Consider the following 26,170-nt stretch of genomic DNA (forward strand, 5'->3'; position numbering starts at 1 on the left):
ATCTGATTTCTGATCTCTCTGTCGTGGGGGCTTTGTCTCACTCTGTCCCTCTGGTCAGATCGCTCTGTGTCTGTACTAGTAGAGGATGAATTATGCGCCCTGTGTGGCTGCATTTGAACTATGTAAAGTGCCTTTGAACGTGAAATTGATCATGAAAAGGGCGCTATATAAATCTGGTATTATAATGATAATAATATTTCTTGTTAAATTGGGGGGGGGGGGGGGGGGGGGGGCGGGGGGGGAGCTGACATAGGGAGGGAGTGGTACTGCAACCAAACCATTCACTATTTTGTAGAACATAAGGAGGCGTGAATCAGATCTCCTATCTTCAAGGGTACGCCATCTCAGCTGACATAGCATGTTTGTGGCACTGCTGTAAGGGGAGTAGTCATGATTAACCCATCGCGCTGCCCTCCGCTGAATCATTTCGATCTGGTAGATATTTTGTTGGGTATAAGGGTTCCAAACACAGCTAGCATATTCTAGCTGTGGCCTGACTAGGGCTTTATAAGCTACTTCTCGAACTTTTGGGTTTTTGCATGGGATATTTCGCTTGATAAGGTCAAGTGTTCGGGTAGCTTTGGACGTGACTAAATTGATGTGTTTATTCCAATTAAGATCTGAGGATATAGTGACACCAAGGTACTTTGCATCAGGAACTGTTTCCAAGTGTGTACTTTGATTTGAAAGGGTTTTTGACCTTGTTATGTTCATAACAGTGCAAATATATTGACATCTTCTAAAACAAGTGATGGTAAATTATATTCCACTACAATTTTTTAGTTACGGACGGCCTTGTGTAAATTTTGTTTCACTTTATTTTTTCCCTTTTTATTATAAATCCATTGTTAATGCTTTGGTATTCTGAATATATATAACCAACAAACCTTTCCTCAAAATATTGTCGGGCTGGGTCATTCTATCGAAAATAAAATGATTAAATGAAACTCTGGTCTGGTCTAAAGTTTCGTGATATTTAGCAATAATAAACCACTGATTTTCCCTTATTTGGAGAAATGGCATTTTATGACAACACTAACCCACTGATTTGCCCTTAATGAAAGAATTGATTTTCGACAATACTAGACCACTGATTCGTCCTTATTTGAACTAGAATGGTTATCAGAAAATACTAAACCACCGATTCACCCTCTTTTGAAGAAATGGGTTTCCTGATAATGCTAGACCACTGATTCCTTCTATTTTTGAAATAGTGGGGTTATATGAATATGTTAATCCACTGGTTTGCCCTTATTCGGAGTATCAGCGTTGTCTGATAATACTAGAATTTTCCTTATTTGGATAACCGTGTTTGAATGACAATACTAGACCACATTTTTGATCTTATTTAAAAACAAAGAGCTGTCGGAGGACAGCAACGCTCGACTATTCAACAGCATTGTCGATTGAATGAATACGAAAGTCGAAAAACTGGCATTATTTAGTAAAAAAGCAAAATAGGGTTATGGAAGCTGTATAGTGCTTATCAGCTCATGACAGTGGACAAGTGTGTGAAGTTTCAATCCATTCCCATTAGTGGGTACTGAGATACCAGCTTACATATAAGAATTTAACCCAAAACTCCCAAGTTGAAAAAGGGGCATAATTTTGTAAAATGCAAAGTTGAGTTATTGACCCTTTGCATTGCATGTCATATCATGACAGTGAACAAGTGTGTGAAGTTTCAATCCTTTCCCATTAGTGGATACTGAGATATCAGCTTACATACAAAATCCTAACCAAAAATTTCTATGTTGAAAAAGGGGCATAATTTTGTAAAACAGCAAAATAAAGTTATGGGACCTGCTTTGTGCATGTCAGATTATGACAGTGAACAAGTGTGTGAAGTTTCAATCCATTCCAGTTAGTGAGTACTGAGATACCAGCTTACAAACAAAACCTTAACCAAAAAAATTCTAAGTCGAAAAAGGGGCATAATTTTGTAAAAAAGTAAAAATGAGTTATGGAACCTGTGCAATGTAGGTCAGTTTATCACAGTAAATAAGTGTGTGAAGTTTCAATCCATTCCCACAAGTGGTTACTGAGATACCAGCTTACATACAAAATCTTAACCAAAAATTTCTAAATCAAAAAAGGGGCATAATTTTGTAAAAAAGCAAAATAGAGTTATGTAACATGTGCATTGTAAGTCAGTTTATCACAGTGAATAAGTGTGTGAAGTTTCAATCCATTCCCATAAGTGGTTGCTGAGATACCAGCTTACATACAAAAACTTAACCAAATTGGGACGCGGACGCGGACGCCGACGCATGGGCAAGTCCAATAGCTCTACTATTCTATGAATAGTCGAGCTAAAAATCTTTGTTATCGGGCGATTGGCCCTTTTATTTGGAGAAACCTATAAAGATCATTTCAACTCTAAAATAAAGTACATATATCAATATAGATACGGTATTATGAAAAAAAGAGACATTCTGGATAACAAAAAATATTTCGATAATTATTTCTATCCAAAGTTATAAATGACTGCATTTTATATATCTGTATATTGTAGTATTAATAACGTCAAAGAAGATTTGTCACGTGATGGTAGTACATGTCAGACATGTTCGGTCTGACAGTTCTATTTGGAATATCTTCCGAACATTTCTTACTAAAGGAATGGTGTCCATTTGAACATCTCTTAAAACTTGTCTGATCGCCGCAAAATCCTCCGTAATAATGACTCGTGTTTTGACGAGGTTCCGCCTGTAGCTGAACAGTTTGTATTTCCATAGCATTTCCAGGATTCAATGAATTATTTTTGTCAGAAAAAGTCTTACTGCCCGCCATGTTTGTTAATCCCGATGACCCCATTTGTCCTGTTGTTGACCAATCATTGCAGGCGTATGAGTTTACTGCAGTATTATTTGACGAAACAACATCCGGTACTTGTGAGGAATAAATGCCGTAAAAAGAGTTCGTTCTATGACGGCATGTCGTTGGGAACGCATTTTCGAATGGAGGTGGTTGGTTCAATGATTGTCCAGAGGAACTAAAAGTAAAATATTTTGAATAATTCGACTGCAGATCGATAAAAAACTAAAATGATTCAGCAATACGGGCTTTTTTTTTCAAATAAAATTCAGGGTAATGTGTATTAGATCTCCGTTAACGTTCTGATTAACAATAACATAGCCAGCAATCTAAGGTTACCGAACAAAAAGTAAACAAACTATTTTATAGTTGCCAAGCCACAGCAGTTTCAACACATTTTGATAAAGCTACAAACAATAAACGATTGGGATAAGTAATATAATGAGAATGTGTCTGCAACGATAATTAAAAGGGTTTCTCTCCATCCATGTCTCTATCGAAGATAACGACTCACCATATCATTCTTTGACTGGTACACATAACTGGCTGTTGAAAACATACTGATTCGTTTTGAGAGTAGTATCCGGAACTTTCTTCGATTTCTGAAATTAAACAAAAAACATGTTTTATTGGCGACAATGTAAAAGTACACCCGAATACTCTGCCACTAATGAGAATGAATATTACAGAAATATGTGAGAATCTTGTTACATTTAGACTGAATTTATTACATACAAGCAACACTATGCATATCATTATGAAAAAAAAAAGAAAGGTCAAGCTCAGATGTTAGTGAAATATATGTGTCTAGTTATAGAATATAAAAAAACTATCTTATTTCATTAATTAGATTCAAGTTCATTTAGTTCAATTGTTTGTTCATGTATTTTTATTGGATAATTATCTGTACATTTGTTTTCAAGAAGTATATAAGAAAGTAGGTCAAAGTCATAACTCCTCCTCTTCCATTTTGTAATAACCCCGGCCTTTTGTGCACCTCGAAAATGTGAAGTTTGGTTAACGTTTGTGTACATGTTAACTGTTCTTGAAACCAGTCTATTACACAGTATTTTAAAATGTCGACTGACTTGTTGACCAGCATTAAACAAGTAAGTTTCAAAAGAACCTAAACTCTGTCTTCAATCTTAACAGAATTCTCTTTTCCTGTTGGCACCCTGAGGCAATGCTTTTCTTTAATTTATCTACACTATCTTTTCTAACCTTATCTGAAAGATACAAATTTTTGATATACCGCCATTTTGGTATGGTAATTCAGGTCCCCGTATAACAGTTGTTCTTTGTGTATCCATCGAGTCGGTCAAAATACTGCTTTTGCAAGGGTATTGTACAGATAGCAGAAGTTCATCTAAAAAATCTGAAATAGTATATATATAAATAAAAACAAAATTCTGTAACTATGACATTTTAGTTAAATAATATAAATAGTTCTAAGTATGTACATGCGCTGAAGTGGTAATACGACATACTTCATAAAGGCCACCCAAAGGTAAATATAACGAAGTCATTTTAGATAATTTACATAACTTATTAAAACAGATACATGTATACATTACCCATTGCTATTTCTCCTTTGACTGCACGCAGTAAGTCGTTTGCCTTGTCATGGTTGTGTATATTTTCAACCATATAGAGTACATACTCATCAAACATGAGATGTAACAGGTGAAATGAACCTGAAAATATGAAGTATGAATTTCGGCGAAACAAATAAAAATGACTTTCAAAAAGCATGTCTTTACAACAAAATTTAACAGAACATTCTAAATGCAAAATACAAGTAAAATTAAGTATTATGTCTTTTAGACTAACGAGAGAGAATGACATATACACTTTTAATACTAAAGGAACAGTCATGTTTAAACAACACAGTCCAAACAAACTAAATTTTAAAGGGAATACGAGCGAGTTGTGAGATGGTAAAAGTGCGAATTCCTTCCCAGCACATCCTTTCCATCGTTTCAGAAGTTTTTCTTCAAAGTAAATGCAAGTCATAATAATTCAATCTATTTATGCAAGCGTCAATGCATTTAGTACCAAACATATAACATATTATTTCTATTTATGCATACCAAAGCTTGGTGCACTATGCAGAGTCATGTCCCGTATCACTCGTGTCCCAACACAACTCCACATCAACAGGAACTGTCTTGCTACCCGAGGAGTACCATCGCCTTGTTGTTTGCATTTCTAATAAACATTTCAAGATAACATATACCTTTTCATTTGTTAATAGCAAAATAAATAATAGTGCATTTCTTGGAAAATCTAACCAGTAACTTTCCATACTCCCGTCCCCAAGCATTCCCATTTGCCGTTTAGAATAGTGTATGAAATTTTTCGTAACATTATGTTTTATTTTCTTTCGTTTTCTTGATATTCACTTTATAGAAGACATAAAAATGAAATTAAAATCTTTATGAATTATATGAAATTAAACCCATTAATATCTGTTAAAAACATAATTGACGTAATAAGAAAAGACTGCACTATGTAACTAGATGTGTGTCCATAGGACACTGGTGCTCCCCTTCCTGTCAATGTAAATGGTTTTCCGACTCTTATAGGATAACTGCAACATAAACTTATGAGCACTTCAGGCGTATTTTTAACTAAGTCAAGGACAATAACTCTGATCTGGCTGAGTGAAAACCTAAACAGAATATCAGGTGAACAACACATGCTTTATAACTATCCTCTAAAATGTTTTATGACCCTAGGAAAATTCTTTTTGAGATACATGCGACACATTTTATACCCTTAAATAAGAATGGTGCTGTTTTATTTTCTGGTCCTTTTAGACAATAGAATCCATTCCATGTTTATAGATAATAGAGTTCTGACTACGCTGTTGCTTGTGGGACGGGGGCGAGAGTGAGCATTAAGGGTGTTGCAAATTTCATTACCTCTCACAAACAGACTCATTTAAAACGAGTATGTTATCATTTTGTTTGGTTGATTGTAGTCTATGCTCATAGATTTTGAACAATAAATATTAGAATGGGATGAAAAATTTTTGTTACAAAACTTCAAGCAGCCCTCACCAATTTCCGTCATTATGACATGAATGATTTCTGGAAATTCCCAGCAGCTCACCTTTGCAACTGCGCAATAGCGTCGGCCCTACTATGCAATTTGAAATAACATCCCACGTTTTAAAATTTAGGAATCGAAATTGTCGAATGAAACGCCGATATTGATATTTAATCTCTCTCATTTTTTCTTACCTTAGAAACACATTGTTCTATCATTCCGTCAAGCCATTCGATGTAGGATTCCAGTGGCGCTTGCTCTTCCAGTAGTATTTCAAAATCCCGCGCAACTGGAAAATGTAAAAATATGATTAAATGAGCCGCGCCATGAGAAAACCAACCTAGTGGATTTCCGACCAGCATGGATCCAGACCAGCCTGTGCATCCGCATCTGGAAGCGAACAGCATGGATCCTGACCAGACTGCGCGGATGCGCAGGCTGGTCTGGATCCATGCTGGTCGCAAAGCCACTATGTTGGTTTTCTCATGGCGCGGCTCATATTATAATTAAATCTGCTTTTCACTAGAAATACGTAAAGTGGCGAAAGAAACACGTTCAAAGACACGTTTTAGTTATGTATTGTAGTAGTCACAAACTCGCGTTAAAGTGCAGTATGTTTGATGTAGAATAAAACCACACTGAACAAAACGCTTGCAGTATTCCATAACATTCAGCTGAATTGTTAGCAGGTTTATGCCCATAGTAACATTTACACGCCTCGGTAGCCTAGTGGTAGAGCGTCCGCTTCGAGTGCGGGAGGTCGTGGGTTCGATCCCCGGCCGCGTCATACCAAAGAGGTAAAAAGTACTAGTAGCTTCCTCGCTTGGCGCTCAGCATTAAGAGGGTAGTGCTAGGACTGGTCAGCCCGGTGTCAGTATAATGTGACTGGGTGGGGTATCATGCCACGTGTCTACGGCATGATATTCCAGTGAGGCAGCACTATAAAGTTGGGCATTGTGCTCACTGCTACAAGTAGACACTGTCGTTTATATGACTGAAAAATTGTTGAAAAAGACGTTAAACCCGAACACGCACGCACGCACGCACGCACGCACACACACACACACACACACACACGCAGAAATAAAGTGTAGAAACATCGGTACCATTGATGCATAAATGAAAAAGGCTCTACAATAAAAATTTGATGAAAAGGCATCCTGCGGGACGAAAACGCTATGGGGGTTTTACGGGGGACACATGGGGAAACAACCAGAAAAAATGCGTGCAACCATGTACCTAAAAATTAAAAGGCATTTTGAAAATTTTAAAAATTTTTTAAATTTTGTTTTAATCTCCCAATTTTAAAAAAAATTTCATGGCGACAATTTGTTAGTGCAGGCAACATATTGGGTACTAATAGTCATTGATGTGATTGTTTTAAAACATTAAACTACATATTGATGTCCAAGAAGAAAAAACAGTTGAGTTGTTTGAAGTTGTAGATAAGACAAATAAATAAAGGTTGTGTTTGTTTTTTAAAAAAGAAAAACCTTCATAGGTTTTGATGTTTTAAATAGCAATTTGACAGAATGGGTTTGTATGAGGGAAACGTTTTTGTTTTTATTTAAAATCGGGCGGGTTTTCCCCAGGGGCATCAAAATTTTTCCCTAGACTTAAAAAAATCAAACAATCCCAAAAATTTTTAAAAACCGATGAAAAGTTATTTTGTACTGTATCGGGGTTTAAAAACCTAAACCCATTCCCGATGGCTTTTCACAAAAAAATTACTTTTATTTAATCAAACAAAATAATTTTTTACATCATTTTTTCATAAAATCCCCATTTGTATGGGAAATCAGTTCAATTTTTGAAATTTAAAAATTTCGCCCCTTTTAAAAGGGGTTCTTTACATTTAGAAAAGTAAATGCTGTCTTTGGGACGCTATCGGGGTTTGGGACGTGATTTGGGGGACTGTTTTTTAAAGGGGGCATTTTTAAAATTTTAAAGCCCAAAACTCCCCCCCCGCTTTTGATTTTTTAAGGCTTTTAAAAAAGGCGTAGCTTCCTCTTCTTTTTAAAATGACGATATTATTATGTTGCGTTGCTCTCGGTGGTAACAGAGTCTGTTTGTTTAATACTGTTGAGGTAAAGGGAAAAACCCAGTCATCAAAACATCTGTGACGTAATTTCCGCGAATTAATCACAGTTCGTGCTGTTTGGCCCCAAAGGTGATTCAGTAAACGTTTGTCTCTTTAATACTTGTAAAAATCGTTGGAAACCCTCAAAAAAATTTTTTGATCGTAACAACTGAAAATTTTGATCAGTTTTCAGAAGTTGTGTAAATTGGGGGGGTTTTAAAAAAACGGGGTGGAAGTTCCAGAAAATTGTTGCCTTCTAAACGGTTTAAAAAAAACCTCTAACCTTTGTTTAAAACTATTTTAAAAAATTTTAATAATTTAAAAATAAGGTAAAAAACATTTTTGACCAAATCGAACAAAAAATTTATTTGTACTGTAAATTTAAATTTGGCCCCCTGCCCTTTTTAAAAACAACATGTAAAAGCAGCACAAATTTTACGATAAAAATTTCACTCGTTGAAAGGGTTTCCGGAGAGAATCTACCCCTGTGAAACCCAAATCATAAAGCTGAACGGGAAAAATTCCGTATAATTTGGTGCAAAATTGGAAATTTAAAAAAAATTTTTAAAAATAAAAAACTATTGTTTGCCCCCTTTTTGGTTTTTAATTTCTCTTTAGTTTAAAAGACTATAAAGCAAATATTATTATCATTCTAAAAAAACCATAAACCTGAAATTTTGGAATTGGAGCTCCCAAAAAATACCGTGATTTTAGTTTTGAATTTATCTTTCAAAAAATCTATCTTTTTTGGGTTTTTTCCCCATCGTAAGTTTGGGCCCTTTTTTTGGGCCCTATTTTCCCTTTTAAAAGTTAATTTTAAATTTTACTTGATATAAAAGGTATTTATAAAAACAACTTTTCCCATTAAAAAATTTTTTGCTAAACCCAAAAAAAAGGGAAAATCAAAATTTTCAAAATTTGAAATTATTCCCCAAATTTCACGGGTTTTAAAATTCTTTGGGCCCATAAAAAATTCCCACTATTAAAGATATGGGAATCTTTACAATTTAAAAAATAAAAAAAGGACCCTGCTCCCCAAACAAAGGGAGTTTTTACTTTTGTTTACATTCAGTTGGACTTCCCAAAATAATCCCAATCCAAAAAAAAAATAACCTGCAAGGGGATAAAATTAAATTATTACTAGTGTTTACTAGTAGTAATAAAATGAAATTATTAGTTTTAAAATTTAAAAACAGTAAAACGAAGATGGCCCGGGTCAGAAAAAAAGTATGATTTTCATCTGTTAGTAAGTCAGATGCTGATCATCCATTATGGGCATCTTGTTGGGAAAATGGTTTAATACGACAATATGAATGAGAGCAACAAAGCTACCAAAGTAGTGCCGAACTAATGGAACTTGCAAATACACTGCATATGCCAACAAAATTTCAAAGGCACCCCAGATGATTTCAAATATTGTGTTCTATTATCAGTTAGATTTTACCCTTTTTAAAAAGTTTTTTTACTTAGAAATACTTAGCCTTTACAAGACAGATTGTTGTGGTTATCTTCGCAAAATGTACCCCCCCGGGGGCCTTTCCCTTTTTGGGGAAAAGGGCTGTAATACAGGGGGCATAGCACGTTTGCAAGGGCTTGTAGAGGAGGGAAGCCCAACACTCCTCCCGTGTAAAAAGGTCTTGCTCTCCAAATGATTTGATGTGGTTGGAAATCCCTTCCCAAAAAGTGAAGCGGGAAAACCCTTTGCCCCTAAATAGGATAAAAAAAAATTTGTTAAGCTATAAAAATTAGCACAAAGTGTGGGGTAAAAAGTGCATGTTTTTTTTCTAAACCCTTTTCCACCCAATGCGGTACGAGTGTTTTTGGTATTTTACACGAGAAAATTAAAATAATTTTTTTTAAATTACCCCTTTTTTAAAGGTTTTAAAAGCTTTATTCCCCTAAATGTCGGTATTTGCAGTTTGGAAATTTTGAAAACTTACCCCATTGGGAAATTGTTATCTTTCCCCTTTTTTAAAAAAAGAAAAAACCCAATATAAAAGGAAACCGTTTCAAATTTTATTGCCTCGTCAAAATTTGCTCTTATTACAGAAAACCCCAAAAATCCTTTGACGTGGGTCTGTACATCATTGGGGAATGTTAAAACCTTCGAGTGAAAAGTTTAGGGAATGCGATCATTTACAGATATATAACCTTAAAAACATGACATAAGTGAATACAGAAAAGAAGACATGGTGCATTAAATTAATAAAATTAGGTGTTTTAAAGTGCACTTCATTCCCATTCAAATTAGATATAAAAAAAAAAAAAAAAAAAAAATAAAAAAAAAAAAAAAAAAAAAAAAAAAAAAAAAACCTTTGTTCTATATTTCAAGTTTTCCCTTAATTTGGATACAACACGGGACTTTTCCCCCCCCAGTTTAGCAAATGTTTAATACGAAAATAGAAAGATAGTACAGTGTATTATTCATTTTTTGATTTTGTGCTTAAAAAAAATCTCTATACATGAGACGTCACATGTGCCACAGTTTGCGACTTTCCCTTACCTTTTCCTGCGCCAGGGTTGGAGGTTTTCTTGATGTTTTGTTTGGGGGAAGCCCGGGGCAAAGTTCCAAGCTTAGACGGGCGAGTATGCAATGATTGAAATAAATGAAAAAATGGTTTGTTTATTGTTTACTTTTTTTTTTAACTATTCTTAGACCTCCTCGGTGGGCCTGATATAGGGGGCGCCCGCTTCGAGTGGGCAGGTAGTGATTTTCGATCCCTGGCCGCATTTTACCAAAGACGAAAACAAATGGTACTATTTTGTTTCCCTCGTTTGGCGCTCAGCATTAAGAGGATGGGTCTGGGATCGTACCCCGCTCAGTGTCAGTAAAATTTTGGGATGGGTTGGGGTTTTCATGTCCTGGGGTTACAGCGTGATTTTTTGGGTTTTGAGGCAGACTAAATTTTGGGCATTGTACTCACTGCTGCAAGTGGGCCCTTCCCGTTTATTAATAAAATGAAAATTTTTTTAAAAAAAAAGGGGTTAGACCAAACACACCACAAAACTATTCTCAGTTTTTTTCACAAACCCAAAAAAGATACCATTTCTTTTTCAAAAGCTCCAAGAGTTTAAAAAAAAAGATCATTAAAAAATAAATTTTTTTTTTAATTAAAAAAATAAAAAATTTTTTAATTTTTTTATAAATCGGGAAAAATACTTATTTGTTTTGTGTTGTTTTCCCTTTAAAACAGCGAACTAAAAGAAAAAACAATAAAAAAAATAAGCCGATGTTTTCTCCGATAGGTTTAAACCCTACATTTGAAAAAGTACTCAGTAAGGGCATAATTCATTTAAAAAATTTCAAACTAAAAAAAACTATTTGATTGCTTTAAAAGGCCTCCACCCCAATAACATTTTTTTACAATTATAAAAAACTAGATCCCCAAAGGGGCAAACATGTCGAGCCCCCAGTGTAAAAAAGGAGGGCCCAGTTCCCACACAAAACCTCTGTCTCACTGAAAAAAATTTTTTTTTTTTTTTGGCCAAAAAAAAACAATTTCCCGGGTTTTTTTTATAATCCCACATTAAATGACGAAGTTATTGTCCGGAAAAGGGTTTAAATATGCCATATTTTATTTTTAAAATTCCCAAGGTGACCTTAACCTTTAAGTATTGAAAGGGGTTTTGCGCGCGACACGCCGTTTTAAAGGTTTGGGTAAAACAATTGTGCCAAGTTTTTTTAAAAACCCCAAATCAATGACAAAGTTTTTTGTTGGACTAGGTAAATTTTATAGCCATATTTAAACTTTTAAACTCAAAGTGTGCCCTTTCCCCTTTAAGATTATTGACACGGGTGTTGCACATGACACTCCATCTACGGTGGTAAACCAATTGTGCAAAGTTTTTAAAATCCCCAAAATTTAAATAAATTTCTTATAGCCCGGACAAAAAAACCCGGAGCAAATACACCGAACAGCCTTTTGGACAACTATGTCTTCGCTTCCTTACGGGTCGACAAAAAACTAAAAAGTGTGTGTGACTACACACAGTTTATAACTAAAAAGGATAAGAAAATTATAAGAAATAGAAAAGTACCATTTCCCATTCAAAATTTAGAATTTCGATTATGTGTTTGCAGAAAAATTTTATGGGGACTGATGAATAAATACTTTTAGTTAACCTGTACAATGCAAAATTACCCATTTAATAAGAAAAAAATACATTCATATTTTAGGTGTGTAATTTCTCTAGCTTTGAAATTAACATTAAATAGACTTTGAATGTAAGGAATGTATGAAACCCCTACTTTAAAAAAGGAAATGGAATTTTTTCCAAAAAATACGGGAAAATTAATATAAACAATTGAAAAAACCTATATCCCAAAAAAATGATTTTTCAAGGTCAAGTTTTCGGCTAACGTACCTTTGAACCCCCTTTCGGGGAAAAGCAACTTCTTTAAATACTTAGAGGGGTTTCCCGTAAAACCAAGGGCCAAAATAATGGTACCTAAAAAAAAAGGGTTTCATATACTAGAAAAATGAAAACAAAAAAGAAAAGGGTAGCCAATGGTGTAATTGACTTATGCCGATTAAACTTGGGGCCAGAACTTTCTTTTCACATCATTATTTTTTAAGCACTTCTCCCCTGGCTTTACATATGTTAAGTAGACTGATTTATGTAAAACATTTTTTAGCTCGACTATTCATAGAATAGTGAGCTTTTGGGACTCCCCCATGCGTCGGCGTCCGCTTTCGGCGTCCGGTCCCGTTTTTTGGTTTTAAGGTTTTGTATGTAAGTGGTATCTCGTAACCATTTTGTGGAATGGATTGAAATTCAAAATTTATTCACTGGGGCAAACTGATTTAAACTTTGAAACGGTTTCATAACTCTATTTGTTTTTTTAAAAAAATTATCCCCCTTTTTCGATTTTAGAAATTTTTTTTTTAAGGTTTTGTATGTAAGCTGGTAATCAGTAACCACTTGTGGGAAGGATTGAAACTTCACCCCACTTATTCACTGTGTAAAATTTGATTTTAACATTGACGGGGTTCCATAACTCTATTTTGCTTTTTTACAAAAAATCCCTTTTCGATTGGGAAATTTTTTGGGTTAAAGGGTTTTTGTAGTAAGTTTGTATCTCAGTTTTTTACAAATTGGGAATGGATTAAAATTTCACATACTTTTTCCCCCTTCATGATTTTCCCATGCACAAAGCGGGCCCCAATAACTCTATTCTTTTTTTTTTTTAAAAATTTTAATCCCCCTTTTTTCATCAATTAGCATTTTTTTTTTAAATTTTTAGTATGAAATCTGAACCCTCATTACCCCTAAATGGAATGGTTAAAAAACCACATTCCCCCCCCCCCCCCCCCCCCCCCCCCCCCCCATGTTCCAATTGATATTCAAAATGCACGGTGAAGGCCCCTTTAAATTTCAAATTGGCATTTTTCCCAAAAATTATCCCCTTTTGACTTGGGGGCGGGTTTTTTGTTAATTTTTTTGTATGTAAGCTGGTATCTCAGAAACCCCCCCCTTCCCCCGGGATTAAAAAACTTCCCCACACTTGTTCACTGTCATGATATGACATGCAGTACAGAGGTTCAATACCTCACTTAGCATTTTCCCAAAATTTTATGCCCCTTTTTTTCAATTTTTGTATTCATTCTTTTTGACAAGGCTGTTGAATAGTCGAGCGTTGCTGTCCTCCGACAGCTCTTGTTTTATAAATTGTCTATATTCCAACATATCTGCAATTTTTTCAAAATGAATACCTTATGATAAATATATGCGTATATGGTATTAATGTTTTCGTATTATTTCGGGTTTTGAAAAAGTAACAATAAAAATGTCTAAAAGTTTTAAAATTAAATTTACATGCATGCATTTAAAAATCTTTTCATTTAAGGGATCGTTAAGTTTTCGATAAAGAAATCTTACTTTAAACTGCCCCGTTTTCCCTAGAGGCCGGGTTGTAACTGGGGAAAAACTGTTGTTGATGATCTGTAATATTTCAAAAAACTGTCGAATTATTTTGTTTCCAGAAACGGATTTAAGAACAATAAATCTACTAGGTTGATGTTTCTCTATTCAAAATACATTTGTGAATGAAAACAAAACTGCGGGTAAAAATGGCGTGCTCGTTCAGATCAGGTCACATAGCATCGTTCAAGGTCTAAATGGTGGACGGAAATCCCCCAAGAAAGGCCCGGGAAAGAAAATTCATGGGGGAACCCCCGACTTCCCCAAACCAGAATGGGGGAAATTGATTCAAAAGCGGGCCATAACCACCCAGATGATGTGTTTTCTTGCAGTATACCAAATTTAAGGTTTTTTTATATATAATTTTTTGATGGTTACGCAAAAATGAAAAGTAAGGGCTCAAAAAGGGTATTGATTATTTTATTAATAACCCCTCACCCAAAAAGGCTTTTTCTGTAAAGAAAAATACAATTTTTTGCTGTATTGTTCCGTTAAGTAAAGTACATGTCTTATTAGAACAGTTTAAATACATATACTCTAATGTATCAACAAAAACCTGGAAAAGAACTTTTTTAACAAATTCCCTTCCCAAAACTAGCAGCTTTTCAGGGGCCCCTGGGTGTCGTGTTTCTCAAATAATCTAGGAAAGGGACTTTAAAATGTATCCGGGGAAATTTACATACCCCCTTGCTATCTCATATTTCTTTCCCAAACCCTGGTTATTTAAGTTATAGTTTTAAAAAATGATTAATTATTCTCTTGTTCGGGTCGAATTATTTGATCTTTGTAAGATATCAGCTATTAAAAACTTATTATAAAATTTTTTGGGTTTAATCCAAACAATTTTTTTTAAAAAATTTAAAGAAGAAAAAAAAATTGGGGAACATTTAACTTTTTTTTTAAAAAAATTCGCATGATTTTAGCCCATTTTAAAAAAAATTTTCCCTAAAATTTTAAAGATACAACAATATGGCGTTTTTATTCAGAAAGTGTGAAGGGTCAGAGGGAAAATTATATTACCATTTTAAATTGAGGTGTAAAATGGGGCTTTAAACGCAGATCTGAGTTTTGGGTATATGTGCCTGAAAAAAAATGGGCTCTTGTTATACTCTTTAAAATTGGGGCCGCCCCCACGGGGGGGAAAAAACCAAAAATAGTGCGTTTGCGCCCGGGCATGAATCCAGATACCCCACGCCCCCGCGCAGTCGGGTCGGACCCAAGTTGTCCGCCTTTCAAAGTTATTGCAATACGGGCTAGCGGACAGCATGGATGTGCCGGGGATTTGCGCGGATGTGCAGGCTGGGTGGATCCATGCGGGGTCGAAATGCACTAGTTTGTGGGTTTCCGGGTTTCAATATTAAGATGTTTATTTAGCCAGGGGCCCGGGCCCCAGAGGGTTATATGAAAAAAAACCGGACAGCGTTCGTTTACTTTACAAATTTTTAAAGGGTCGGGGAAATTTCAGTCAATTTTGAGCCCATAGGGCAAAGAAAAATAAGACATCCCCCTTATGAACGTGTAGGTATGAGTGGGGACCAAGTTTCAGTACGTGGGTAGTTTCTCACTTTGAGAAGAGGTCAAAAAAGGTGCCGGGTGGAAAAGTGTTTGAACTTGGAACAGTTTGCAGTTCTGACCATATCTGGAAGTTTTTAAACCTGTTGGGCCCCCGACACCAGAAATATTTGTTATTAAAATGTTGGTATATATCCTGGATACAATGGTAAAATTTCAAGCTGGGGTTTTTTAGGGTCTACATTGAGATGGGGGGAAAATTTATAAGTTCCTATATACTTAGTACGTTCTAAAAATTTTTGAGACCTGGCACAAAATCTCGCCGTAACGATTTATCTATGATATAAACAAAAAATTTGTACGGGTTCTGGTAAATTTGGGAAATTAGTTTTTCTTGAAAACCAAACCTAAATTTAATTTTAATAAGTTCCCCTTTGGTTCTTCGGGTGATTCGTTCCCAAGGGGAAACTGTTTCCCCGATGTCATCGTGACTTTCTTTGAAATCAGTTTTTTGGCCCTTGGGAAAGACAAGTTCCGGGCCAGCTGTAAATGTACCCCGGGCATTATTAGGGGAAATTGTAACAGATCTGCATTTTTAATCTTTTTTGCGAAATGTTTTTTAAATTTAAGATGGGGTTTTTTAATGTGGATTATTAATTTATAAAAATTTTAAAGTCACTGTACTTTCAAAATTTTTATAAATACTGTAATAACAATGCCTTGTTTTACATGCCAAAGCGCAAAAAATTGCGGCTTTAATTTTTCTGCGATTTTTGACTAGACTAAAATGCAAGTTTAAATTGACAAAGGAAAAGATCCAAAATTTAAAATCCATTTGAATAAAAAATATTTTTCAGAAAGCCTTTTTGTGTTTTTGTTGAGGACTTTAACTTAAAATAGAATATAAATAACACCCACAGGTTAGCGGACATCATAAAATAAAAGTTATAAATAACTCCCATTTGTACCATCAAATACGTTTTTAAAGGGATTTTTCATTTGTTTTTATAGGGATTTTCCCCGGGCCTTTCCCAGGTCCTCCCCGTTTCCCGGTTCCCCAGCAACGGTGCTCGTCCCGTTAAAGGGCAAAAAACAGAAATTTTTAAAAAAACAGTGTCGGAAATTGTTTACGCTCGGGGAAAATGAAAAATTGGGGTTTTTTTGCTGGGGTTTTAGAATAGGGAAATTTTGTTGACATAAAAAAATAAATGTGTCTAAAAACAGTCGCCTTTTGGGCCTCTGTCTTGCTTTTAAAATTTTCCCCAAATAGTTCTCCAAAAAATTTCTAGACAATAGACTGCCAAAATTTTAAATATTGTTGCACTGTTAAAAGTGGCTACCTCCTCGTACAAATTATAGTGTATATTAACCAATTTGGGATCGTTTTTGGGTAAAATTTGCCCAAAAGTTCAGAAATTCCATTTAAAGCTTCCTTGATAGGTATTCAGCGGATGAGAAAAAGGCAAAACGCCCTGCCGGGAATTTTGGTTCATATCAAAAAATATCTTGCGGATGGGATTTATTTAAAATTTTAAATTTTGTCTTCTTGTGGGGGCCCCTTTTAAAAATGTGTGGATTGTAACCACTTGAAAGCAAGCTATGGAAAGGGCATGCAGTTTTAAAAAAAACAAATGGTATATATATAGGTGCCACAAAAAAAACAACCTGTTTTTTTTTTTCGTTTTAAAACCATCAAAATGATTTTAAATACTTTTTTTAATGTGAAAAACGTTCCATTTAGAAAAAGTTCGAAAAGGGTAAAAAAAGATAAAAATGATATGAAAATTTTAAGTTGCCCCAAAAACCCGTTAAACCCTAGAAAGGAATGCTTTTGTAAATCAAATGCAATACCTTTAAAGGGGGCACTATGTTTATTTTTCACTTTTATATTTTATCATCAAAAATTGATTCAGGTTTGACTATCAAAAAATTTTGGCAAAATATTTAAAAAAATAATAAAATAAAGAGCTGCAATTTTTTTTTAAAATGTCTTTAACAATTTTAAACCCCCTTTTTTAGTGGCTTTACATGTTTTATATTTTTGTTCTTAAGAAAAAATAATCCCCTTTATTAAATAAGACTTTTTTTGGAAATTTTAAACAACATAATTTGCTAATATCTTTCTTTTAAAATTTTTTTTACCGTTTGTTCATCGGTACTGTTGTTCATGTCGGCTTGAATATTTTTTATTCTTTTTCATTTGTCATAAAAATTCAGCTCCCCGAATTTGGAAACGTAGGATTTCAGTATAATTGGGGCGTCCCATGAGAAAATCAACATAGTGGCTTTGCGCCCACCCTTGGACCCGACCAGCCTGCGCACCCGGGGCAGTCGGGTTCAGGACCCCTCTTTTCGCTTTAAAACCCTATAGAAAATTACGGGAAACCTTTTAGCGAACACCCTGGATCCTGACCGACTTCGCGGATGCGCAGGCGGGGTCTGGATCCTTTGCGGGGCCCGCAAACCCACTATGTTGGATTTCCCAGGGGGCCCCCCCCCCCCCCCCCTGCTATTTTTGTAGGGTACGTCATTTATACATGCAGTAAAGGTTGTTTTTAAAGACCTTACTTTTCCCAGTAAACTAATTTTTTAAAATTTAAAATATTAAACGGTTACCTTGAGTATTTTAAATTAAAAAATGGATCCCCCCTTGTTATTCCCGGAAAAATTTCGAAAAGATGTGATAATTCCAAAATGCTACAAAATTTACAGATGAACGCTTCTGAAAATTTTAGGTTTTTCGGTAAAGTTGCTGTGGCTTGGGTTGAGATTTTAACCCCCAAAATGTTGCCAAAAAAAAAAAAGAATTTGGGGATTTGGGTTTTCCCTTTGGGAAATCAAAATATTTACTTTTTTTTTTTGTGAATACAAATTTCACAGTATGTTAAATAGTTTACAAAAAACCATAAAAAGTTTAGTTTGAAAATTAAAAAAAAAAATATTTAGAATTATTTTTTATGTTGTAAATTTACTGTTTATACGCTCTACCCCTTTCACTATTGACATAGTTTAGGTAAGTTGTTTTTCGTTTTTCCCTTTTTTTTTGTCCCAAAACCCCTTTTATATTGATCCTTGTGTGAAAAAAAGGAAAATAGCCCAAAAAAGACCCTGGAAAAGCCCTACAAAGTGTTGTCTTTGAAATTTGGGTAATAGGGGTCATTGACTTCTTTCATTTAAAAAACCATTACCATTGACCCCGTTTTGGTGGGGTGTGGACATGTTTTTTGGGGAATGGGGGTTTGTAACAAAATGATGATTGAACTTGTTAAAGATTTTTTGCTTGACTATTCAAAAAATTTGAAAAAGCTATTTGGGGCCCATCCATGCGTGGCATCCCGGTTTGGTTAAGGTTTTTTTATGTAAGCTGGGATCTAGAAACCCATGTTTGGGGAAAGGATTGAAAAATTCCCACTGTTTCACTGTGAAAAAAATGGGGCGTTTTCATTGCAAAAGGTTTTCCAAAATCTATTTTTTCTTTTTTTTCAAAATTTCCCCTTTTTTTTCTTTTTTGAATTAGGATTCTTGGTTACGGTTTTTTATGTGAAACTGGTATCTTTTTTTTTTTTCCCGGGGTAATTTTTTTTTCAGAAAATTCAATTTAAAAGTTACAAACAAGCTTATGGCTTTTTCAAAAATACACTAACAATCACCACTTACTTTCAAAGTATATCTTTGACAAGGAAAGCGTTAAAAAACCCAAACTATGAAATAGCTATTATGATCATTTTAAAAACAAAATTTAAAAATTTCAAAGTAGATATTACTGTTTGATTCTACCCCTACCGATAATAAAAAAGTTGTTATTTTACCCCACTTTTTACATTTTTAGTTCCCAAATTTTCTACATTTCAGTTCCCCAAATTAATCTAATTCTTTAATGTTTTCTATTGTAATCATTTTTTTTTTTATGAGTTCTAACAAAGGGGTTTAAAAAATCTTTTAAAAAAAAAATCAGCTACTAGAGAAAAACATGGGCCAACTTATCACAAGAATATAATTTAAATTTATGTAAAAAAAAATTTTTCTCCAAAATAGTAATTTGTTCTTGAATGGGGAAATTTAAAATTTAAAAATTAAATATCGAACAAGGATCAGTATACCACTTTCACTGGCTTTAAAGGAAAAAACTAAAAAGCCTCCCTTTTTAAAAAACTCTACATTTTTATCAATTTTTGCGGGGGGCAAGTTTTAAGCTTTCCTTAAGTCCATGTAAAAAATGGGTTTTAAAAACCCTTCTTTTACAGAGAAATATGTATCTTTTTTAAATTTTTAAGCCCCAAAAAACTTATAATTATTAAAACAGTTTTTCCTGGATAACCCCGATAAAAGAAATTTCAATTACTGAGTAAAAAAAATTATTTTTCTAAGTTTTGGCAAGTTTTTTTCAAAATTTTTGTGATTTAAGTGTTTTTTATTGGGCCCATTTCAAAAAAAATGAACTAAAGTTTCCTTTTACTTTTACAAAAGGGACAATATTCAGTTAAGTCTTGTTCATTTTGGAAAAACAAAAATTTTTTACCTAATATTCTATGAGAAATTTAGTTTGTTTGCCCCTGTAAATAGTTTTTTCCCTTTCAAAGTCATAAAAACCCCGTTATATATGTTTTTCCATTCCCCATTATCAATATCAAAGATTTACACCATTTTTCTTGAGACGTTTGGGTTGTCAGGGTTTTTATAAAAATTTGTACATTAGTTTTTTCTTTTTCTGTACTTAAAATAGGCTTCATAAAAAAAAAGGGAAAAATTTGGGAAAAAACATAGTCCAAATCCGACATTTTTTCAAGTAAAAAAATAGATTTAAAAGTTGTAAGATTTTCTCTTTTAATTCCTTCATTGTAAAAAAAATTTTTTTTTCAAAACTGAAGTTCTCTTAGGTCTTGTTGGTCAAAAAAAAAACCCCTTTTTTTTTCATAAATCTTTCACATATCTAATACCTTTATCATTTCCATAAATTAAAGAATATAGGGTTTTTATCAATAAAAATAAAGTGGTTATAGTAAAAATGGCATTTCAAGAAAAAATTTTCCACCGTAAAAATATCTCAGATTTTTTTAATCAGTTCAGAAAAAAGCACGCAATTCATTTTTTCCAAAAGCAATTTTTAACAAATTTTTGGCCCTTATGTCTATGTTTTCCCTTTTCCCCAATTGCAAAGTTTTTTTCCAAATTTAATAAATTACCAGGGAAGAAGTAAAAATTTGTTTTTGAAACCCTTTTTTTTCCTTTTAAACCAGGGGAAGTTTTAAAAATTTTTATGTATGCGAAACCCCGTCAATTTATTTTTTAAAAGCATTCTGCATATTTCCTTTACTTTCAACTAGTTTTTTAATTTTTTCCGGCCCTTTTTCCAAAAAAAAGTCCAAAAAAGTTTATTTAAATTTTTTTTAAGGTCTGTGTTTCGGGGGTTTTTGGGAAAGACCTAAAAAGATGTGTCAGCAAAGGTAAAAGAAGAGATTTTCAAAAGGGAAAACCGTCAATCGGTGTAAAAGGGTTTTTTTTTGTTTTCCGACCCCCCCAAAAAAGTTTCTTATTTTAAAAAAAAAAACCTTTTTTTTTTGAAAAAATTTTATGCAATGTTTTAAGGTCCAAAATTTAAATGTTAAAACCCCGCAGTTTAAAGATTTTGTACCCCAGTTTAGTTTCCCCTTTTGTTTTTTTTTGCCTTGTGCTATATTTCAAAAAACCCATCCAAACAACATGTGTTTTTTTAAAATTCACCCTTTTGCCGGAATACATTGCAAAATCATTTAAAAAATCTAAAGTAGAGTGTAAAGAGGTTTTAGAAAAAAATCTAGGGAATAACGATTTTATCGTCTGCAAACTGAAAATTTTTATATTCTACTCCCAAACAATTACAATTCCCTTTTTTTTTCTTATGTTTCTAATTTAAATTTCTAAAATCTCGGCACATAAAATAAAAATGTAAGGAAATTTTTTTTGGGTCCCCCCGACGACAGCCCCGTCTAATGATTTAAAAAAGGGCCCACAAAAAACCGTTTAATTTTAATAAAAATGTTTTGAAATCTGTGTTAAAAAAGTTTTATCCATTTCTTGAACATTGGAAACCAAAAATTTAAAAAACTCAAAAGTTTGTCAAAAATTCCAGCGAAAAGGTATTAAAAAACCTTCCAAAAATTTAATCATCATCAAGAAAACCCGGAATTTCATTTTTTCTCAGTGAAGTTCATTTTAACATAAAAAAAGACGGTATTTTTACCCATTATCTGCCCTTTGGGGAAAACCCGTTTTTTCCCTATTTAATAAGAATATTTTTAAAACCAACCCTTTTGTCGGGTTTTTCTATTTTACCTGAAACTAACTTATAGACAGTGTTTTAATAGTGTGATAGGCCCCCAATTTTTTTTAAATATTGTCTTGGGGTTTTTTCCTTTGGAAAAAGCAAGTAATTTAAAACCCTGTTTTTGTGGGAACGGGAGATGTCCTTTCAAAAAAGCAAAATCGATAGCCCCTTTCTACAAAGTTTCCAAGTTGTAACCAAAAACTTTAAAAAAATTTAATGAAGCCCTCCGAGCGGGACTTTTTTCGTTTTTTAAATTAAAAAATTTTTGTGTTTTGAAAATTCTGCATACGAAAGAAAATCCTTCAGGTCATTTTATTGTTTATTATTTGCTTCGGAATTTTTAGCATTTTTTTTAAAAAAGGGTTCAATTTTTTTTCAGGGATGTATCTCCTTGTTTTATAATTTACTATAAAACAATTCGGTTTTTTTTAAAATGTCCCTTTTTGTGAAACTGGTATTTTTCAGTTCTCCTTTAAAGGGGAAAGGTTGAAATTCCACACTTGTTCACTGTCAAAGATTTGACTTTCACTGTGCTATCCCATAAAATCTATTTGCATTTTTTCAAAATTATTTCACCTTTTTCAACTTAGCGTTTTTTGTTTTAAGTTTTTTTTTGTAAGTTTTTTATTTTTAGTATCCGCTAATGGGAAAGGTTTGCACTTCAACACTCAGTCCTGAGTATCTTTTATGAGCTTTATAAGCCCTGTGAAGGTTCAATAACCCCTTTTTCCCCTTTTAACAAAATTTGCCCCTTTTTTTTGACTTTTGTTTTTCATTCAGTTGACAAGGGGTGTTGAAAAAAAACGAGCGTTGCTGTCCCCGACAGCTTGTTATACAAAATTTTTTAGTGCAAATGGTACAGCTTCTTAAAACCCTGTTAAATTTAGTTTTTTAATACTTTTTTTAAAAATCAGGGGAAAGAAATAAAAAGAAAATATTGACAAAAACAATGTCCATACCAAGTTTGAATTTCCTCAGGTTTTTAGGATTTTTGGGAAATTTTTCACATCATTTTTGTATTATCCGGATAACCCAAAGGGTGCGGATGTTTGTCAGGGAAAAAATCCCTTTTAAATTTAAAAAAATAAGGCAATGTTTACAACACTGAACTGTTAAAATCACCAGTAATAATGGTTCAAATAAAAGTCCTTTTTGTAACTCATATTTCCGTACCAAAAAAGGAAAAGTCCCAAAATTTTTAAAGTTTAAAAAAGATTTTGGGGCCCTTTTGGGGAAATTTTATTTGGGGGATAGCACCATAGTAAGAATGGGCAAACAGTACATAAAAAAAAGTCGAAAAACAGGATCAATCTTTTTCTTTTTTGTAAACAAATTTAAAACTGATTTTAAGCAAAGTGATATATGGGTAGCTTGTATATAAAAATGAATTGTTGAATAGTCCTTTTAATTCTTTTATGGAATAGTATATACTTGGGTTTTAATAATTATTTTTGTTGTTTTAATAACCCTTTCTGTTGTTTATCTAGATGCTTTAATAAAATATGGGAGGCTATAAAAATGTTTTAAAAAGGGATCATTTAGTCACTAAAATTTCGGAAAAAAAAGCCATCCCAAAATTAAAAAATGGGAAACGGGTAGCGCGATTCGTGGTTTGCCCATCCTTTTCTGTCGTTCATTTTTGCATGAACACCGAAAAAAAAAATCATTTCATTTCTTAAATAAAAGGGAATAATGTTTTTTTTTTCATTTTTTTTAATTGGGTTTTTAGATATATCATGCTTTTTACGAAAAATAATATCGACTAGATAATTTAAATTCGTCATGTAATTGTTATTATTATTATTATTATTATTATTATCATCATCATCATAATCATTTCATCGTTTTTTTATTATCATTTTTTATGAAAAAAATTTTGGGAAAACATTAACTTGAATATATTTGTTTAAACTTGGGAAATTTTAAAAAAATTAAATTTTCCGGGAAAAAAAAAAAAATTTTAGCACGAAAAAAAACTAAAACAAAAATTTTCTTAAAAAAAAAATGTTTTTGGGGGTTTCGGTTTTAACTTGGGCAATGTACAAAAAAAATGTAACATTAAGATAACTTCAGTTTTTTTTTCCCGCCCATTTTCTATAGACTTATAGCAAGTCAAGTCAAATCAAAAAATCTATTGGAACATTTATCGTGGTTTTTCGCAAAAAAAGGGGCAAAAAATAAGTGAAAAGTGGGGTTTGGTACCCAAAATAATAAAAAAGTGTAAGGGAAACAAATTTTTAGGTGAATGATACATTTTTTTTTTTATAAAAAAAAATGTAAATTTAAACTTTGGCTTTTCGAAAATATACTTTAATTATGAGTACCCAAATGAAGTCAAGGGACTAGGGATGTATCAAAAAATGGAAAAAACAATATTGGTCAAAATGATTATTGTGCCGGATAGTCTGAATTTTTTTTTTTTTTTTTTCCCGTAAAATTGAAATTTCTTAAGACTTTAAGGCATTACATTGAGTAATTTTTCATACTCTATTTTCTTTTTACAAGTTTTATACCCAAAACTAAGACTGAACTATTTTCTCAGTTTCCGTTTCCACAAATGTATTTTAATTATCAAAAAAAATCTACTTTTTTAAAATTTTGGAAAAAAGTTTCAAATCTTAAATTTTAAAACCCAAAATTTGGGAAAATAGTATATTTATGTTCCCGCCCCCCCCCCCCCCCAGGGGCCCCTTTAAAAAAGGGTATATTTTGGGCATATAAAATGAGAATTATTAAATTCCCAAAGGTTTTAAAATGTTATTTAAAACGGTTTAAAAAGATTATTTCTTTAAAACAGATAAATAAATAAATAAATAAATAAATAAATTTTTTATCAGTTTATGGGCAATCTTTTGAACAGCATTATTTTACTTTCTTTCATTATTAGAAAAAAATATTTTTCTCGCATCCAAGAGACACAAAGAGAATTAAAAATAATAATCAAATAGTTCTAAAAACCTTTCCTTTTCAAGGAAAAAAAAAGTAATATAAAAAAGTTAAAATTTATTTTTCCTTACTTTTTTGTTTTTTAAACTTATTTCCATTTCCTGTTTGCACTTTCTTTGTAAGAATTTTTTCAATAAAAAGGTTAAAATTTAATTGGCTTTTAAATAATTGCTTTTAACGTATCACCTAGTTATATGAAAAAAATTGGGGGTTAAAAAAATAAATCGGAGATCAGAATGAACTATTAAACAATATATTAAAAAAAAATAAAAAGGGAAAGGGTAAATTAGCAAAGTCTTAAAATTAAAAAAAACCATTTTTTTAAAATTTCGGAAAAAAAAAAGTAGGATAACCGCTTTTTTTAAAAGCTATAGTGCATTTTTATTTATCAAATGAAATTAGGTTTTTATGACAAAATGCAGTTTGATTCCTGAAAAAAAAAGAAAATCGAAATTTTACCTGTATGGAAAATATCTGGCTATCTTAATATAAAGTAATACATCCTTGCAAAACATATCACCAAAAATGAAAGAAAAATCTGAAAAAAAAAAAGTTTTTGCGGAAATATTCGGCCACTTGACGTTTGCTAGGTAACCAATTTTATGAAAAACGTCCCGAAATAATTGATAAAAATTTAAGTGTTTAAACACTCACCCTTTTTTAAACTTCGGCAGGCTCCCTTTTTGCAAGCGACCCGAGCGCTCTGGGGGGTACTGATTCCATAGCCCGGAGACATTCACTTAGCCGCGATATAAACCCACTACAACCAAATGTCAATACCGCGTGCAAAAATCAACTATGTTTTAAAAAAAGAGTGCAAAAAAATTTTTTGCAATTTTGGGAAAAACGAAACGTTTATTTGTCATTTTATTTTGTATTAAGCCCTTCGCTGTTTCTATATATGAATGTCAAACGTAATATCCCACTTTTTTGAAATTCGGCTTTTTTTATACATAAAAAAGTATAAATCACAAAAATATCTTTTTCTCTTTATCTTTTAAAAAATCTTAAAAAGGGTTAAAATTTTAAATTAAAATTCATTATTGTAATAAGAAAAAAATGTCACTAAAACATCAGTAAAGCCTTCAATTGAGTGAAAAACTAACTTCAGTGAAGCTGATAAGTGAAGAAACAACTTTAGGGATGTTATATTTCAAAATAAAATCTAAGGTTTCTGACGCGTTTGACATTCGCAGTCTGTTCAAACCTTGTTCATATTTGAATAAAATTGTCATTTATATCATAATTTTTTCACTTTACATAAATTTTCTTTATCTTTTTTTGCAATTTAGCCCTATTTTCCCTTTTAAGTTCTTTTTAACTGTGGAAAATGAATGGGAAAATTTCTATTTTAAACCCCAAAACTGGGGTCAGTTTCCTTTTAAAACCCGTATTTTTACGGAGCCCAAATTTTTAGATACATTTTAAACTAGGATGAATTTCCCTAAAGGGTTCATTTACTATTACTTTCATTTTTTTTTAAGTTGCTCTGATTTAAAGAATGTTTGTTTCAAAAATTTTTTCTTAGATGGGTTTTA

General features: G+C 32.7%; 1 protein-coding gene across 1 annotated transcript; it reads right to left on the reverse strand.

The window, feature by feature from the left end:
• Positions 1–2,210: 2,210 nt before the first annotated feature.
• Positions 2,211–6,175, reverse strand: LOC128546332 (transcription factor RFX4-like). Its single transcript, XM_053516743.1, has 6 exons — positions 6,063–6,175; positions 4,908–5,025; positions 4,392–4,511; positions 4,070–4,192; positions 3,332–3,419; positions 2,211–2,995 (listed from the first exon to the last, which is right to left on the reverse strand). Exons 1-6 carry the CDS (start codon positions 6,084–6,086, stop codon positions 2,527–2,529), a joined length of 942 nt encoding a protein of 313 aa, XP_053372718.1. The 5' UTR covers positions 6,087–6,175; the 3' UTR covers positions 2,211–2,526.
• Between the last annotated feature and the right edge of the window lie 19,995 nt (positions 6,176–26,170).

This window comes from Mercenaria mercenaria, chromosome 10 (genome assembly GCF_021730395.1).
Source record: "Mercenaria mercenaria strain notata chromosome 10, MADL_Memer_1, whole genome shotgun sequence".
Lineage (NCBI taxonomy): Eukaryota > Metazoa > Mollusca > Bivalvia > Venerida > Veneridae > Mercenaria > Mercenaria mercenaria.

Bases quoted from the DNA above. Each gene is read 5' to 3' on its own strand.
- LOC128546332 (XM_053516743.1), bottom strand. From the start codon at position 6,086: ATGATAGAACAATGTGTTTCTAAG. The intron at 5,026-6,062 runs GTAAGAAAAAAT...AATGTTTATTAG, and splicing joins TAGAACAATGTGTTTCTAAG to AAATGCAAACAACAAGGCGA. The intron at 3,420-4,069 runs GTATATCAAAAA...GTTTAATTTCAG, and splicing joins ATTACCATACCAAAATGGCG to AAATCGAAGAAAGTTCCGGA.